Consider the following 15,283-nt stretch of genomic DNA (forward strand, 5'->3'; position numbering starts at 1 on the left):
TTAGCTGAAGTGACAATAGAAGCATCTGGTTTTCACAGAGGTGGGAGCAGAGATGGGCAAAAGATGCTACCAATAATTTTGGCAAGAGACCAGAGTGCTCAGCTACCATTAGGGCAAGAAGCAAGTTTTCTACTCTTAGCCTGTTCAAAATCTAGTTTGGACTGATTAATAACTGAAGGACATTAATATACAAGTATTAATATACAATTATTGCAAGCTCTGGTGTAGGCAGAAAATGAAACTGAAGAGTTGGAAACAATATGCAACATTCTTCTCTTGAACAGCCTTAGCACATTCATTGCAAAACCAAGGTTTAGATAAAGGATGAGATTTTAAGGTGGAATGTGGAATAAAAGATTCCATTCCTACAAGAATAATATCACTGACACAATCTGAGCAAACGTTGACATCAGAAGTTTTGAAACAGTAATCTGACCAAGGAAAAGAAATCTCGCAAGTCATCCTATTTTGCATTCTTGTAATACCAAAACACGAGGTTGCGAATAGCCATGAGATAAAGGCTGCACTGGAGAGGAGACAATCACCAAGTTGTGATCTGAGGTGCCTAAAGGACCACACACTTTGACCGTGTACTTGGAAGGGTTGTTTGTGAGAAAAAGATCAATACAGCCAAGTGTGTTGGCTGTATGGTTAGGATTGTCTGGTATAGGTAGGTACATGAACAATCTGTGCGAGGTCATTAGTAATTGCAAAATCCTCAGCATCTTGACCAGCTGGGTGTGTGTGTGACTCGAAAATTGAAGCCAGCTGGAGTTGTGAACGTTAAAATCACCAAGGAAATTTACCTCACTGTTAGGAAAGCTGGACTGGAGAAAGTCAAGTTGCAAAGAGAGGAAGTCAAAGAGCTCCAAGTGATTAGTGGAGTTGGGAGAAGAGACAACAGATGAATTTTACAGAATGAGGTAGAGAGTTTTTAAGCCAGAGAAGATTCCAAATTACAAAGTCTCTGACAGGGAATATCAGAACAGACACATGCACAAGTACCACCTTTAAGGCGAAAGGAATCATACAGCGAATAATTTGGGCAACTGAGATGAGCAGTGATTGAATCAATCAATAACTGAGATTCTGTCAGAAAAAGTACATCCGGTTTGGCAGACTGTAAGTGGAAATGGACATCACTGAGTTTAGAACTGAGACCATGTATATTTGTGAAATGAACTAGAAGTGTTTGGGAGGTTTAGATCTTTTTGCAGATATGTTTGGTCTATTAGTTTGACTATTCATGGTGTATTCAATAGTAAGAAAAAGTGTGGGGAGAGGGACATGCTGTATGAAGTAATGAAATTCTTGGATATGGCGAACACATGGTAAGAATATACCCAGATCCTTGACATAATGTGGCCTTGACAATGCACTACTCGGACTGCCTCCAGTTGCTATCTGGCAGAGTAGAGGTAGCAAGATTATACACTAGCTGATCCAAAAGCCTCCTAGAGAATTACCAATAGGTTCGGTTTGGTGTACTAACTAGCAGCCAGCCTGCAAACACTGTTTTAGAGCTGTAGCCTCGAAATGTAAGGAAGTTTGGATCTCACCACCATGTTCACCATAACCTCAAAAGACATCAATCAAATTGCAAGATGGAAGCGATGGGGTAGGGTTGACTGGAACTTAGCTCTGGAGACTAAACATAGGTTCCACCACTTCAGGCCTCCAATAAGCAAAGTGGTGATATTCCACTGGTTGATGAGAGTCATCTACCACCTAGTTTTGCCTGGTAACACAGAGGGGCGCCATTCCTCCATGTGGTATGGGTGCCACACCTTGACCCCTGCTTACATTGGTTCACACCTGGATGGTCACCCACAGTGTGCTTGCGCATGGGGATTATACCCAAGATTACTAACAGTCCCAACATCGTGAAGGTGCAAGCAGAGGATTTGGCTGTCCCAGACAGTCCAGACTTCACCGAAAATTGGGTCCATTTGACTTGAGTGTCCGAATATCAGTTCCATCAGCGTTTTAGACTTCCAGGTAGCAAGCACAGCATATCTGAGAGAATGTCTACCACAGCCTCAAAAACCAAGAATGCTGAGTTCATGCTTAATTTCCTCACAATCTTTGCATCAAATACAAAGAAATTCCTTGTAACTATATCATGTCCTGTTCCAGATGGATTTACAAACATTGAACAAGTAGCATAATTTGTAAGGCCATGAATCATGGAGAACTACCACCTTCATCTCTCCCCCCGAGCCACTGAACTCCTACTACTTTGAGCCTTTGCTGTGCCAGTCTGAGACATGATTTTTGTTTAAATTCAGTTTAATTTGAGAATACTAAACTGAGAGATAACTAAAAGATGTAATACATATTACACTACCAAGTTTATGTTATTATGTACATACTACGATACCTGTGGTGAATATTTCACAAAAACTGTTTCACAGAATAGGTAAGGATTAATATTAAAGTAATTACAAAAATCTTTCCCTCGGCTCCCTTGCTAGAGAAGGTGTCAGTGGAATGGACTCGGGTAAAAATGCAATTTGATAATTTTTTTACATATATGACTATATCATCCTTTAAAAAAATTACAATTATTTTGCAAAACTTATATATGGACCTGGGAAACGTGTTACATAAAGTTGTCCATGAGAAAAAATGCCAATTTTGTTGAAAGTCTGACCCTGATATTTGTTGCTTGTGTGACAAAAGCTAAGAAAATTGTCTTCTGTTCAAAGTTAATGGCAAGTTAATTTCATGAGCTAAATCAATTCTTGGCATTTGAAAATCGGTCAAAAAATTTTTTGGAATTTTTTCTCCCCTCAATTTTACTGCTAAATGAAAGCTATTGCAAAAAGAATCAGGTTAAAAGCTTTTTAGTCTTTCAGTTATTCAAATTCAAAGAGCATTCCAGACAGAGGGACATAAACAAATTATTATTCAAATTATGCTACCAACTTTAAGTTATTAAACAGTATATACAGTAACTTCTCCATATTTAATTATATACAAAATATTATTACTGAAATCTAGCATTACAGGAAAATAAAAATGTAATTTGTAGTTAAAAAACATATGTAGGTATGTATGTATATACCTGTGAAGCAGAAGTAGAATGAGTTCTTACAAAATAGCTCAATAATCCAGCAGCAAGTAGTAGTAAAATAGCTATATAATAAATAGCAGAGGAAAGCATATAAATATATATAAAAAAAGTCAGTTTAGTAATAAAAATTAAGTTCTTAATAAAAACAATATTAAACAAATGAAAAGGTCTTTTAAAATTAAAAGAGTACATGTAGAACTTCCACCTCTAATGAATTTATATGTCTATCATTTGTTTAATTTTTGGAAACATTATATAAATCTCAGTGCATTTCATATGATTCAAAGAAAGAAATACTGCATTTGATTTCAAGAATTGAGCTGTGTGCACTTTTGAATTTCTATTTTTATTGCATTCACAATCATAAAAAAAAATAATAAAGTTTCTGTTTATACTCCAGCATGACCACATGGTCAGAGGAGTTCACAAGATAGAGAGAATACAAGACACAGCACCATATTTAGCAGTCATGGGCTCGAACCCAGGTCATTCAAGGCACGTGTACTTATGCACCCTCATGCCTGACCGGCTACGGCAGCCTCATCATTATCTAAAGAAGTGCCAAAATATTTCTATATATGGGGGCTATGAACATATTATAATAATTTGCAGTAATATCACAAGATGAAATATGCTGTACAGTATATTTCTTCGAAAGAATTCACATACTAAATAGTAATCAGCTTTGCACATTCAGTCTTTGATTAGAAAAAGTATATTTTTTTATTCAGCTATTTGACTATAAAACAATCTAAGATGCATTTAGGGCTAAAGCCTCAAGCTGCGAGCAAATTTAGACTATGTATATATTAAGTGCAATAGTATCATTAATACACAGACATTTCTGAATAAACAGAATATTTATAAGGCGGCATCATTTTAAGTTATATCTCATACTGTGAATACCTTCACAACGAGTTGCCACGATATTGCACTACTTCGAATAAGTAATGCTTCACCATAAGGAGAAGACTAATGTCACTTATTCCCAGATAGGCATACCTATCTGAGAATAAGTAACATTAGTCTCAAATAGGTATACCTATCTCCTTATGGAGAAGACTAATGTTACTTATTCTCAGATAGGTTTTTTTTTTTTTTTTAATGTAAACCCCAAAACACGAGAGGTATTAGAACCTATAGTACTTAGTACAGTGCTTGGGTTGGAGGTTGAGAAGATGAAAGAAGATATTTGTTGACACTGGACTTGAACTTCTGTAGACTGTAATTTTCAGGAAATACGTATGAAGGAAGGTTGTTCCAGAAAACGGCAGTTGAGTGAATAAACAAGGAAGATGAAAAGTTGGTTCTATAAGTTTGACAGTAAATGGATGTTGGCTGGTGGCAGCACGTGTTCGGACTGTTTTGAAAGAGACAGCAGGAATTATAGAAGCCAATTCAGAAGAACAGTGTCCATGGAAGTATCTGTAGAAGAGGCATGCAGCAGAAACAGTACATCTATGAGACAGCGATTGGAGAGACTCTGTTAGAGATGAATCATTAATTAACCTAACTGCTCTCTTCTGAATGGAATCAAGAAGACTGAGAGAGGTTTTGGGGGCACCACCCCAGATGTGGGAACAATATTCCATGGCAGGGCGGATTTGCGATTTATACAGAATGAGCAGCTGTTTGGAAGAAAAGTAACGCCGAGAGCGTTACTTTTCTTTAGATGTTACAGGGTAATCCCCAAAAGAGATATATCATTTTGCCTAGAAATTGGAGTGTCACTAAAGATAAGCATAGGAACAGAAGAATCGTTTTTGCAAGATACAAGACAAGACTCAGTTTTAGAAGGGTTGAAATCAACTAAGTTGTCTTTGCCCCACTGGAGAATTACCTGAAGATTGGCATTTAACGAATTGGTAGCAGATTTTCGAGAAGTTGAAGCTGATTGAGCAGGGCAAGGTTTCTCAAAATGGAAAGTAGAATGCAATGTGCTATCATCGGCAAAACTATGGATAGTATTTCCAGTCAATGGAAGAAGATCATTAATATACAAGAGGAAAAGAGTGGGGGAAAGAACTGAACCTTGGGGGACACCGGCATTAGTGGAAAAGTTAGAAGACAGAGAGCCATCTACCATCACCCTCAGTGAGCGATCAGAGAGAAAACTGGATAACCAATTACTAAAAACAGTTGGCAAACCATAAGATGGAAGCTTGTTTAGAAGACCTTTATGCCAAACATGATCGAAAGCCTTTGAGATGTCAAGAGCAACTACTTATGTTTCACCGAACCTTTCCATTGAATTAGTCCATAAATGGGTAACATAAGCCAGAATATCACCAGTGGACCGACACTGACAGAATCCATACTGGCGATCGTTGATCAGACGGGAGATTTCTAGGTAGTTTAAGAGTTGGCGGTTAATTGATTTCTCCATTACTTTAGAAAGAGTAGAAGTAATTGCAATGGGACAATAATTGGATGGGAGGGATTTGTCACCCTTTTTAGGAACTGGCTGGATATGAGCAAATTTTCAAGCAGAAGGAAAAACACCTTTGGAATAAGAAAGTGAAAAAAGGCAGCAAAGAATAGGAGTACGTTCAGGAGCACAGGTTTTGAGAACAAGTGGAGAAATATCATCGGGACCTGGAGATTTCTTAGCATCAGATTCGTCAAAATTCTTCTGACGTCCTTTTGACGGAAGACCACAGGAGGCATTGAATGGAGTGTGTTGGGAATGGTGGGAGGTGTTTTACCAAGCTCATTAATACATGAGTTGGAAGAAAAATGGGATGCTAGCAGGTCAGCTTTATCCCTGGCTGAAGTGACAACAGAACCATCTGGTTTGGACAGAGGTGGGAGCAGAGATGGGCAAAAGTTGCAGCCAATAACTTTGGAAAGAGACCAGAATGCTCGGCTACCATTAGCGCAAGAAGCAAGTTTTCTAATCTTAGCCTGTTCAAACTCTAGTTTGGACTGATTAATAACTGCTTTACAACTGTTGCGAGCTTTGGTGTAGGCAGAAAATGAAACTGAAGAATCAGAAACGAGCCAATTAAGATATGCAACATTCTTCTCTTGAACAGCCTTAGCACATTTATTGGAAAACCAAGGTTTAGATAAAGGACGAGATTTTAAAGTGGAGTTTGGGCTAAAGGATTCCATTTCTGCTATTTGTTTTTTTTTTTTCTTTTTTTTTTTTTGAGGAGCATTAGCAACTAAGGCCATATTGCTCCGGGGATATGCGGTGGTCATTCCCTGACCTTTCCGCATCCTCCATATTTGGTGGTCATGGACTAGAACCCCGGTCTAATCAAGAAGCGTGTGTTACGCACTGCTGCTCCTGCCCACCTGGCTGCGGAGGCACCTCCCATTCCTGCAAGAATAATTTTACTGACACGATCTGAACAAATGTTGACATCAGAAGTTTTGAAACAGTAATCTGACCAAGGAAAAGAAGAAAAGAGATCTCGCAGGTCATCCCAATTTGCATTCTTTTATTGCTAAACAACCCGAGGTTGAGAATAGCCATGAGATAAAGGCTCCATTGGAGAAGAGACAATCACCAAGTTGTGATCTGAAGTGCCTAAAGGACCTCTCATTTCGACTGTGAACTTAGAAGGGTTGTTTGTGAGAAAAAGATCAAGCGTGTTGGCTGTATGATTAGGATTGTCCGGTATTCTTGTAGGTAAATGAACAATCTGTGCAAGGTCATTAGTAATTGCAAAAGCCTCAGCATCTCGACCAGCTGTGTGTGTGTGACTCGAAAACTGAAGCCAGCTGGAGTTGTGAACATTAAAATCACCAAGGAAAATTGCCTCACTGTTAGGAAAGCTGGACTGGAGAAAGTCAAGTTGCAAAGAGAGGAAGTCAAAGAGCTCCAAGTGATTAGTGGAGTTGGGAGAACAGTAGAGACAACAGATGAATTTGACACAATGAGGTAGAGATTTTAAGCCAGAGAAGATCAAAGAGAGGAGATTCCAAATTGCCAAGTCTCTGACAGGGAATATCAGAAGGGGACATATGCACAAGTACCACCTTTGAGGTGAAAGGAATCATACAGCGAATAATTTGGGCATCTGAGTTGAGCAGTAGTTGAATCAACCGATAATTGAGATTCTGTCAGAAAATGTACATGGGGTTTGGCAGACTGCAAGTGGAAATGGACATCATTGAGATTAGAATTAAGACCATGTATATTTGTGAAATGAATTAGGAAGTGCTTGGGAGGTTCAGATCTTTTTGCAGATAAGCTTGCTCTATTAGTTTGAAAATTCATGGTGTATTCAATAGTAAGAAAAAGTAGGTGGGACATGCTGTATGAAGTAATGAAATTTTTGGATATGGCGTACACATAGTAAAAATATACTCAGATCCTTAACATAACGTGGCCTTGACAATGCTCCCCGCATACACACTACTCGGACTCCCTCCAGTCACTATCTGGCAGAGTACAGGTAGCAAGATTATACACTAGCTGATCCTGAAGCCTCCTAGAGAGTTACCAATAGGTTCGGTCCGGTGTGCTAACTAGCGGCCGGCCTGCAAACAGTTTTAGAGCTGTACCATCGAAATGTAAGGAATATTGAATCTCACCACAATGTTCATCATAACCTCAAAAGTCATCAATCGTACTGCATGATGGAAGAGATAAGGAAGAGTTGACCGGAACTTAGCTCTAGAGACTAAACATGGGTTCCACCACTTCAAGCCTCCAATAAGCAAGGCGGTGGTATTGCACCAGTTGATGAGAGTCATCTACCACCTAGTACTGCCTGGTAATATAGAGGGGCGGCATTCCTCCATGTGGTGTGGGTGCCACACCTCGACCCCTGCTTACGTTGGTTCACACCTGGGTGGTCACCCACCATGTACTTGTGCATGGAGGTTATACCCAGGATTACTAACAGTTCCACCATCGTGAAGGTGCAAGCAGAGGGTTTGGCTGTCACAGACCTTCCGGACTTCTCAGAAATTGGGTCCACTTGACTTGAGTGTCACCCGAATATCAGTTCCATCAGCATTTTAGACTCCCAGGTAGCAAGTACAGCTTGTCTGGCATATCTGAGAGAATGTCTGTGACAACCTCAAGGACCAAGGATTCTCAGATAGGTATACCTATCTGAGAATCCTTGTTACTTATTCTCAGATAGGTATACCTATCTGAGAATAAGTAACATTAGTCTTCTCTTTATGGTGAAGCCTTCTCTTTATGGTGAATATGAGATATAACTTAAAACGATGCCGCCTTATAAATATTCTGTTTATTCAGAAATGGCTGTGTATTAATGATGCTATTGCACTTAATATATACATAGTCTAAATTTGCTCGCAGCTTGAGGCTTTAGCCCTAAATGCATATTGTGGAGTTACACTTCATAACTGTTTTGCCATCGCTGCATCACTTGGGTACCTACCCACCCACCGAAGAAGAGCCAAGTAGCCCTGATACGGCAGTCTATCCACTGGGGAAGCGTTGCCTATTCGAGGAGTTTATGAGTTTTTGAGTGGAGTGAGTTGAAGGAATTACTGTCCCTTTCATTCTTCTACACCATTTCTTTTCCTCTTCCACTCCTACTATTACTTTCCCTCTACCTTTTTGCTTTTCTAAGTCTAATAGGGACAAGTGGATAGTCGAGTTATTATCCCACACATATATACAAGTAGCCCTGAAACGGTGCCATTGGATGGTGGTACCCATCTGAGAATAAGTAACATTAGTCTTCTCCTTACGGTGAAGCGTTACTTATTCGAAGTAGTGCAATATCATGGCAACTCGTTGTGAAGGTATTCACAATATGAGATAAAACTTAAAACGATGCCGGATTATAAATATTCTGTTTATTCAGAAATGGCTGTGTATTAATGATGTTATTGCACTTAATATATACTATAAAACAATCGCAATGAACAGAGATCACATTCGATTTTGTTTTAAAGTACCACAATACACATTTTATCTATTTTAATCACAAATGAAAAGGTCTTTTAATATCTTTATCCTGTGCTTAAAATATGGTTGACCTTGATTATAATAAGTAAAGATATAACAAGATCATAGCTGTGGTCTGGCTAAGAATATGAAGAAAAGTAGCAAAGAACTATTTGCTTAGATTAACACTAGAAGAAAAAGGGTGGGTTAGTTAGTTAGTTAGTTAGTTATTTGGGTTTTTAGGAGCATTAGCAACTAAGGCCATATTGCTTGGGGATATGCGGTGGTCATTCCCTGACCTTTCTGCATCCTCCGTATTTGGTGGTGACGGACTCGAACCCCGGTCTAATCAAGAAGCGTGTGCTACACACTGCCGCTCCTTCCCACCTGGCTACGGGGGCGCATGGGAGAAGAAAAAGGTATGAGCCACATAGATCCACTGGATATGAACAGCATAACTACTGATGATCCTGTATGGGTTGCTGAAAGACTGAATAAATATTCAGTCTTTCAGCAATATAGATGCAAAATATAAATATTTTGCATCTATATTCACATATGAAAAAGTTTTTAGGAATGGAGATACTAGAAGTATACATACTAATTCTAACTAGAAATTAAATGAAAAGAAAGTAAAGATCTCTAGAGACTGCAGATGTGTGCTAATATCTCTACTTTTCACACAGGAGGATCAAAGGGTACAGTAAGTAATTAGCATTAGAAGAGGCATATGATGCAAGAAAGCAAGCTTATACAGCATCAGCCAAAAAAGAAAAAAAACTTCCAATTTCACCCACCCCTTTGATCCAAATGTTTGTCTAGTTCTGCCTTGAATTTATTTAAGTTGTCAACTTCTACAACAGATGGAAGTTTGTTACAGCAATCAAACACCCATTGGCTAAAAGCAAATTTCCACACATCTATTCTACAACTGTACTTCCTCAATTTGAATTAATGTCCCCTCAGACAATTAATCTGGGCAAGAGCAAGAATTTCATCAGCATTGGGCTTGCTCAAACCATTCAAGGCCTTATACACCTCAATCAGATCACCTCAAAAGTGCTTCGTCTCGACACTATAATTTGCAAAACTTAAGCCTTTCTTTGTAAGAACAACCCTTTGTTCCATTCACTAATCTTGTTGCCCTTCTCTGTACTCGTTCCATTCACTAATCTTGTTGCCTTTCTCTGTACTCGTTCCATTCACTAATCTTGTTGCCCTTCTCATTCCAGCAGCTACATCCTTCCTAAAATGAGGCCTCGAAACCTGTATACAGTACTCAAGGTGTGGCCTGACCATTGCCTTATACAAGGGGATAATCACCTCCTTATCCCTGCTAGAAAAATTCCTGTTAGAAAAAAAAGACCTAATTACAGAGACCTGTACACCTCACTTTTGTGCCAGAGAAAACAATGGAATCAGTGGCTAAAGAAATAATGAAAGATCATCTGGATAGGAATGCAGTTATAAGGCAACCACAGCATGTATTTGTTAAAGGAAAACCTTGTCTGGCCAATCTGATTAGATTCTATAAGGTAGTAACAAAGGAACTAGATACAACAAATAATTTCTATATCATAGTCTTAGATTTCAGTAAAGCTTTTTACAATGTTGGACACATTGGAATAGTGTTGCATTAGGGGCAAATTACTGATATGGAAAATGGGATTTTGAGTGGCAGGAGACACAGGTTATTAATGAGAACTACGCTTTGTGGACAAATGTTTTGGATGGGTTCCTCAAAGTTCTCTGTTGGGCCACTTGCTGTTTTCAATATTTATTAATGATACTGAAGGTATACAAATTTAATGTCTGCATTAAGTGATTAATGACAGTAATCAGAATGATACTCTTAACAAGAACTAGATAAATTAGGCAGTTGGTCTGAAAAGTAGCAATTGAGGATTAATGTTGATAAATGAAAGATACTGCATATGGGTAGGAGTAATCCAACACTGACATACCAACTGAGTGGTACCACACTCAAGGTAGTGGAGAATGAAAAAGACCTGTGGGTAACTGTATAGTCCAACATGAAGTTCTCGAAGATATGTAGACAGGCTTCTAGAACAGCACGTGTGGTTCTATCAATGATATAATGAAATTTTGCCAGTGAGGTTAAAGAGGTTATTATACTATTGTATAAAGCACATCTCTACTACTGCATATACAGGTATTAGCATTAGCATTAGTAGAGGCATTTGATGCAAGAAAGCAAGCTTATGCAGCATCAGCAAAAAAAAAAAACCACTTCCACTTCACCCCTCTGTTCGTTCAAAATATCTGTCCAGCTGAGCCTTAAACTTATATAGGCTATCAACTTCCACGGCAAGGGATGGAAGTCTGTTCCACCAACCAACCACTCGCTGGCTAAGGCAAATTTCCGCACGTCTATCCTACATCTGTCTTTCCTCAATTTGAATTTATGCCCTCTCAGGTGATTATTCTGAGCGAGAGGAAGAATCCCATCAGCATTGAACATGCTCAAACCATTCAAGGCTTTATACACCTCTATCAGATCACCTCGCTGGTGCCTAGTCTCCAGACACTGTAATTTGCAAAACTTAAGCCTTTCTTCGTAAGAGCACCCCTTTGTTCCATTCACTAATCTTGTTGCCCTTCTTGTACTCGTTCCAGCAGCTCTACATCCTTCTTGAAATGAGGCCTCCAAACCTGTATACAGTACTCTAGGTGTGGCCTGACCATTGCCTTATACAAGGGAATAATCACCTCCTTATCCCTGCTAGAAAAATTCCTATATATCATTGACAATACACCATGAGCTACTCTTGCAGCCCGTCTGCACTGCTCAGAGAACTTCATATTTGCCTGCACAACCACCCCCAGGTCCCTTTCATTCTCTACCACTGTCAGTGTAGTATCACAGAGTTGATACGTTGCTCTGGGGTTGCTGTTTCCCATGTGTAGTACTTTACATTTGTCAATGTTAAACTTCATTTGCCGCCTCTCAGCCCATCTGCTCAACCTTTCCAGATCCTGTTGCAGTAGCATAGTGCCAGTAGTGTCCTTGACAACCCTGCCTACCTTTGTATCGTCTGCAAACTTCGACATTAAGCTTGATATACCCTCATCAATATCATTTATGAATACAGAAAACAATAATGGACCCAACACTGAGCCCTGAGGGACTCCACTAATAACATTAGTCCACGACGAGCAGTGTCCATTGATTACCACTCTGCCTTCTCCCCCTCAGCCACCCCGTTATCCACAGCAGCAATTTGCCTCCAATGCCACACTGCTCCAATTTGTGTAGCAGTCTTCCATGTGCAACAGTATCAAAAGCCTTTCTAAGATCCAAGTATATAATATTAAAGTTATTCCCTGCATTCAGTTCTTTTGTGACTGCATCATAGTATCCAATCAAGCTGTGCCTGAGCTATAACTGAAGTCTTGTCTAGATGATCCTGCAGTGCTTCTTTAACCAGTGCCTCCATTAATTTTCCGGGAACAGAAGTTAAACTAACAGGTCAATAATTACTTGTGTCGCCTTTTGATCCTCCTTTGTGAATTGGGGTCACATTTGCACATCTCCAGTCCATGGGTACTTCCCCTGAGCCCAAGGAAGCTCTCATAATTATGGCTAAGGGTTTGCTTACTTCCTTTGCTGCCTCCTTTAATATAACTGGATAGATCCCATCCACCCCAGGTGCCTTTCTTGTATTTATCTTCAACAATTTCTCCTCCACTTTACTCTCAGTTATTACAAGATTCTCTAGCGTATTGCCAGAGTTGAATACACCTCTGGCATTCCCCTTCCTGAATAAATCCTCATGTTTGAATGTAGATGCAAAATATTCATTTAGTTTGTTAGCTACCTGAGCAGGATCATCAGCAGTTGACCCATCGATATCAAGTGGACCAATCTGATTCATCCCCTTCCTTCTAGAGTTTACATAAGTAAAGAACTCTTTGCTGTTTTTCTTTGCATCCCTTGCCAAAGATTTCTCGTAATCTGCCTTCGCCTGCCTAACCTCCTTTGTAACTTGGTTACAGATCAACTTGTATCTATCATAGGCTTCTGTGTCATGTGTTAATTTGTATGTATCCCATGCATGTTTCTTCTCTGCCATATGCCTCATCAGTTCATCTGACATCCATTTAGGCCTAAACCTTGAACAATATTTCTTAGTTGGTATGTATAGCCTAGTAGCTTCCAAGATAAGTTCTTTGAATGCTTCCCATTTTGCATTTGCTGTTGGTAACATCATCAGTTGGTCCCACTGTATAGAATTTAAATACTGTCTCAGTCCATCGTAGTCGCCTTTACGAAAGCAATAACCCTTCCCTTTACCCCTGATGGTAGTTACCTCTTTGAGTAAATCCCACTTCAGCACACTGTGATCACTGCCACCTAGTGGTTAATTTACCTGCAGATTCTTAATGCATGAAGAATCACTACTGATAATCAAATCAAGAGTATTCTTCCCTCTAGTTGCTTCCCGAACATTCTGATGTAGAAAACAATCATCCAATAAATCCACGAAAGCCTTGCTAGTGTGTGAGTGACCAGCCCCCAAATTCCAGTCAATATCTGGGAAATTAAAATCTCCCATTATAAGACTCTCTGATTTACTGGCCCACTCTATTTCCCTGTACAGTATCTTATTATACTCATCAGAGTCATTAGGCCTATAGCACACGCCTACTCTCAATTTTGATCTCCCAATGCTTATGTCACACCAAACTGACTCGACACTGCACTGTCCAGCGATGTCCACTGGCTTCACTTCCTTGGATTTTATGTGTTTCTTAACTAATAGCATAACCCCTCCTCCCTTCCTATCCAGTCTATCCTTTCTGTAGACATTGTACTCCCCAAATTCCAGTTCTGCATTCCTTATATCTGTGTGACACCACGTCTCTGATATCCCAACAATATCTGCCTTTGATGTTTTGAGCAATACCTCAAATTCATCAAATTTATTTACTAAACTCCTAGCATTGGTGTACACGCAAGTATACATGCACCTATTTCTATTCTTAGCTACCCTAACACAACCCATGTGTTTACTTGTACCGCAATGACTCCCGGCAGTCTCTGAAATATCCTGCATCTTGTTTTTCAGGCTTCTGCTCATTCCAATAGAAGCAGTGCAAGAATCTCTTTCACCTCTGCCAGTGGCTACTGTTAATCTATTCGTCTTTGTCTCCCTCCAAGCTAGCAGGTTTGGAAGTCTCATTTCAGGAAGGATGAGAATTTGTGGAATGGGTACAGAGAAGAGCAAAAAAGGTTAGTCAGACACACAAAGGGGTAGTCTTATCAAGAAAGACTTGAGTTATATAAATTGTAGTGTCTGACAACTAGGCCATGGAAAAAGACTTCGTTGAAGTGTTTAAGGCTTTAAATAGGTTCAGTAAACTAAATGTTAATGGTATCTTTAGCTTTTGTGGGTTGCATACAAAAGGGAACAAAAATTTAAACTGAAAAAGGGTGGTTGCAGGATAGATGTGCAAAATTTGCTTTCAGTCAGCCAGTAACTGATTGTTGGAAGAAACTTCCGTCTGGGGGTCGGATAAATGAGAAAGAGGAAAAGTTAGTTATGTCAGTGTGGCATTGAACAGTAAATGGATGTTGACAGGTTAAGACATGTGTGGATGGTTTGGAAGATATAGTGGAATACAAATGAACCAAAAGAATAGTGTCTGTGGAAGTATCTATAGAAAAAGTGCAACAGACAGAAAATGAATATCTATGAGATCGAATAGAGAGACTTTGTAAGACATGTATAATTAATTAACCTGATTTCCCTTTTTTGAATAGAGTCAACAGATTGAGAGACATTATGAGGAAACCACCTGAGATAAGAGAATAATATTCCAAGGGGAGTATTATTCTCACATTTTAGGTGAGAACAATATTCCTTACTGGCTCTGTACAAATACTAAATCCACCCTATGGAATAGGACAGATTTAGGATTTGTACAGAGCCAGTAGCTGTTTGGAAGAAAAGTGACACTGAGAGTAAAAAACCAAAGGTTTTTAATGTAAAAGAAAGATTTGTGATGTGCTTATGCACAAAAGAGATTACAAGTTAAAGTGATCTCCAATAGATATGTGATTTTGTCTAGAAATCTGAATGTCATTGAAGATGAGCAGAGAAGCAGAAGACTTTTTTTTTTGAGAAATAAGACTGAGTTTTAAAAATATTGAAGATAACTAAGTTTTCTTTGCCTATAAAAAAATACCTGGAGATCACCATTTAAGGAATTGGTTGTGCATATTTCAGAAGTTGAAACTTTTGTGCAGGGCAAGGTTTCTCAAAGGCAGGTGGAATGAAATATGTTATTATCAGAAAAACTAT

The 15,283-nt window shown here is 39.1% G+C and overlaps 1 protein-coding gene across 1 annotated transcript in view; it reads right to left on the reverse strand.

The window, feature by feature from the left end:
• The window catches only part of LOC150082106 (PGAP2-interacting protein-like), a 66,866-nt gene that overhangs the window by 33,593 nt on the left and 17,990 nt on the right, over positions 1–15,283 (reverse strand). The window contains exon 6 of the mRNA XM_090380431.1: positions 3,068–3,138. Coding sequence (XP_090236557.1) covers positions 3,068–3,138 — 71 coding nt within the window. The remainder of the gene's footprint in view (positions 1–3,067; positions 3,139–15,283) is intronic.

The sequence above is a fragment of the Mastigoproctus giganteus genome, chromosome 8 (genome assembly GCF_048544385.1).
Source record: "Mastigoproctus giganteus isolate SK-2022 chromosome 8, ASM4854438v1, whole genome shotgun sequence".
NCBI classification, from domain to species: Eukaryota; Metazoa; Arthropoda; class Arachnida; order Uropygi; family Thelyphonidae; genus Mastigoproctus; species Mastigoproctus giganteus.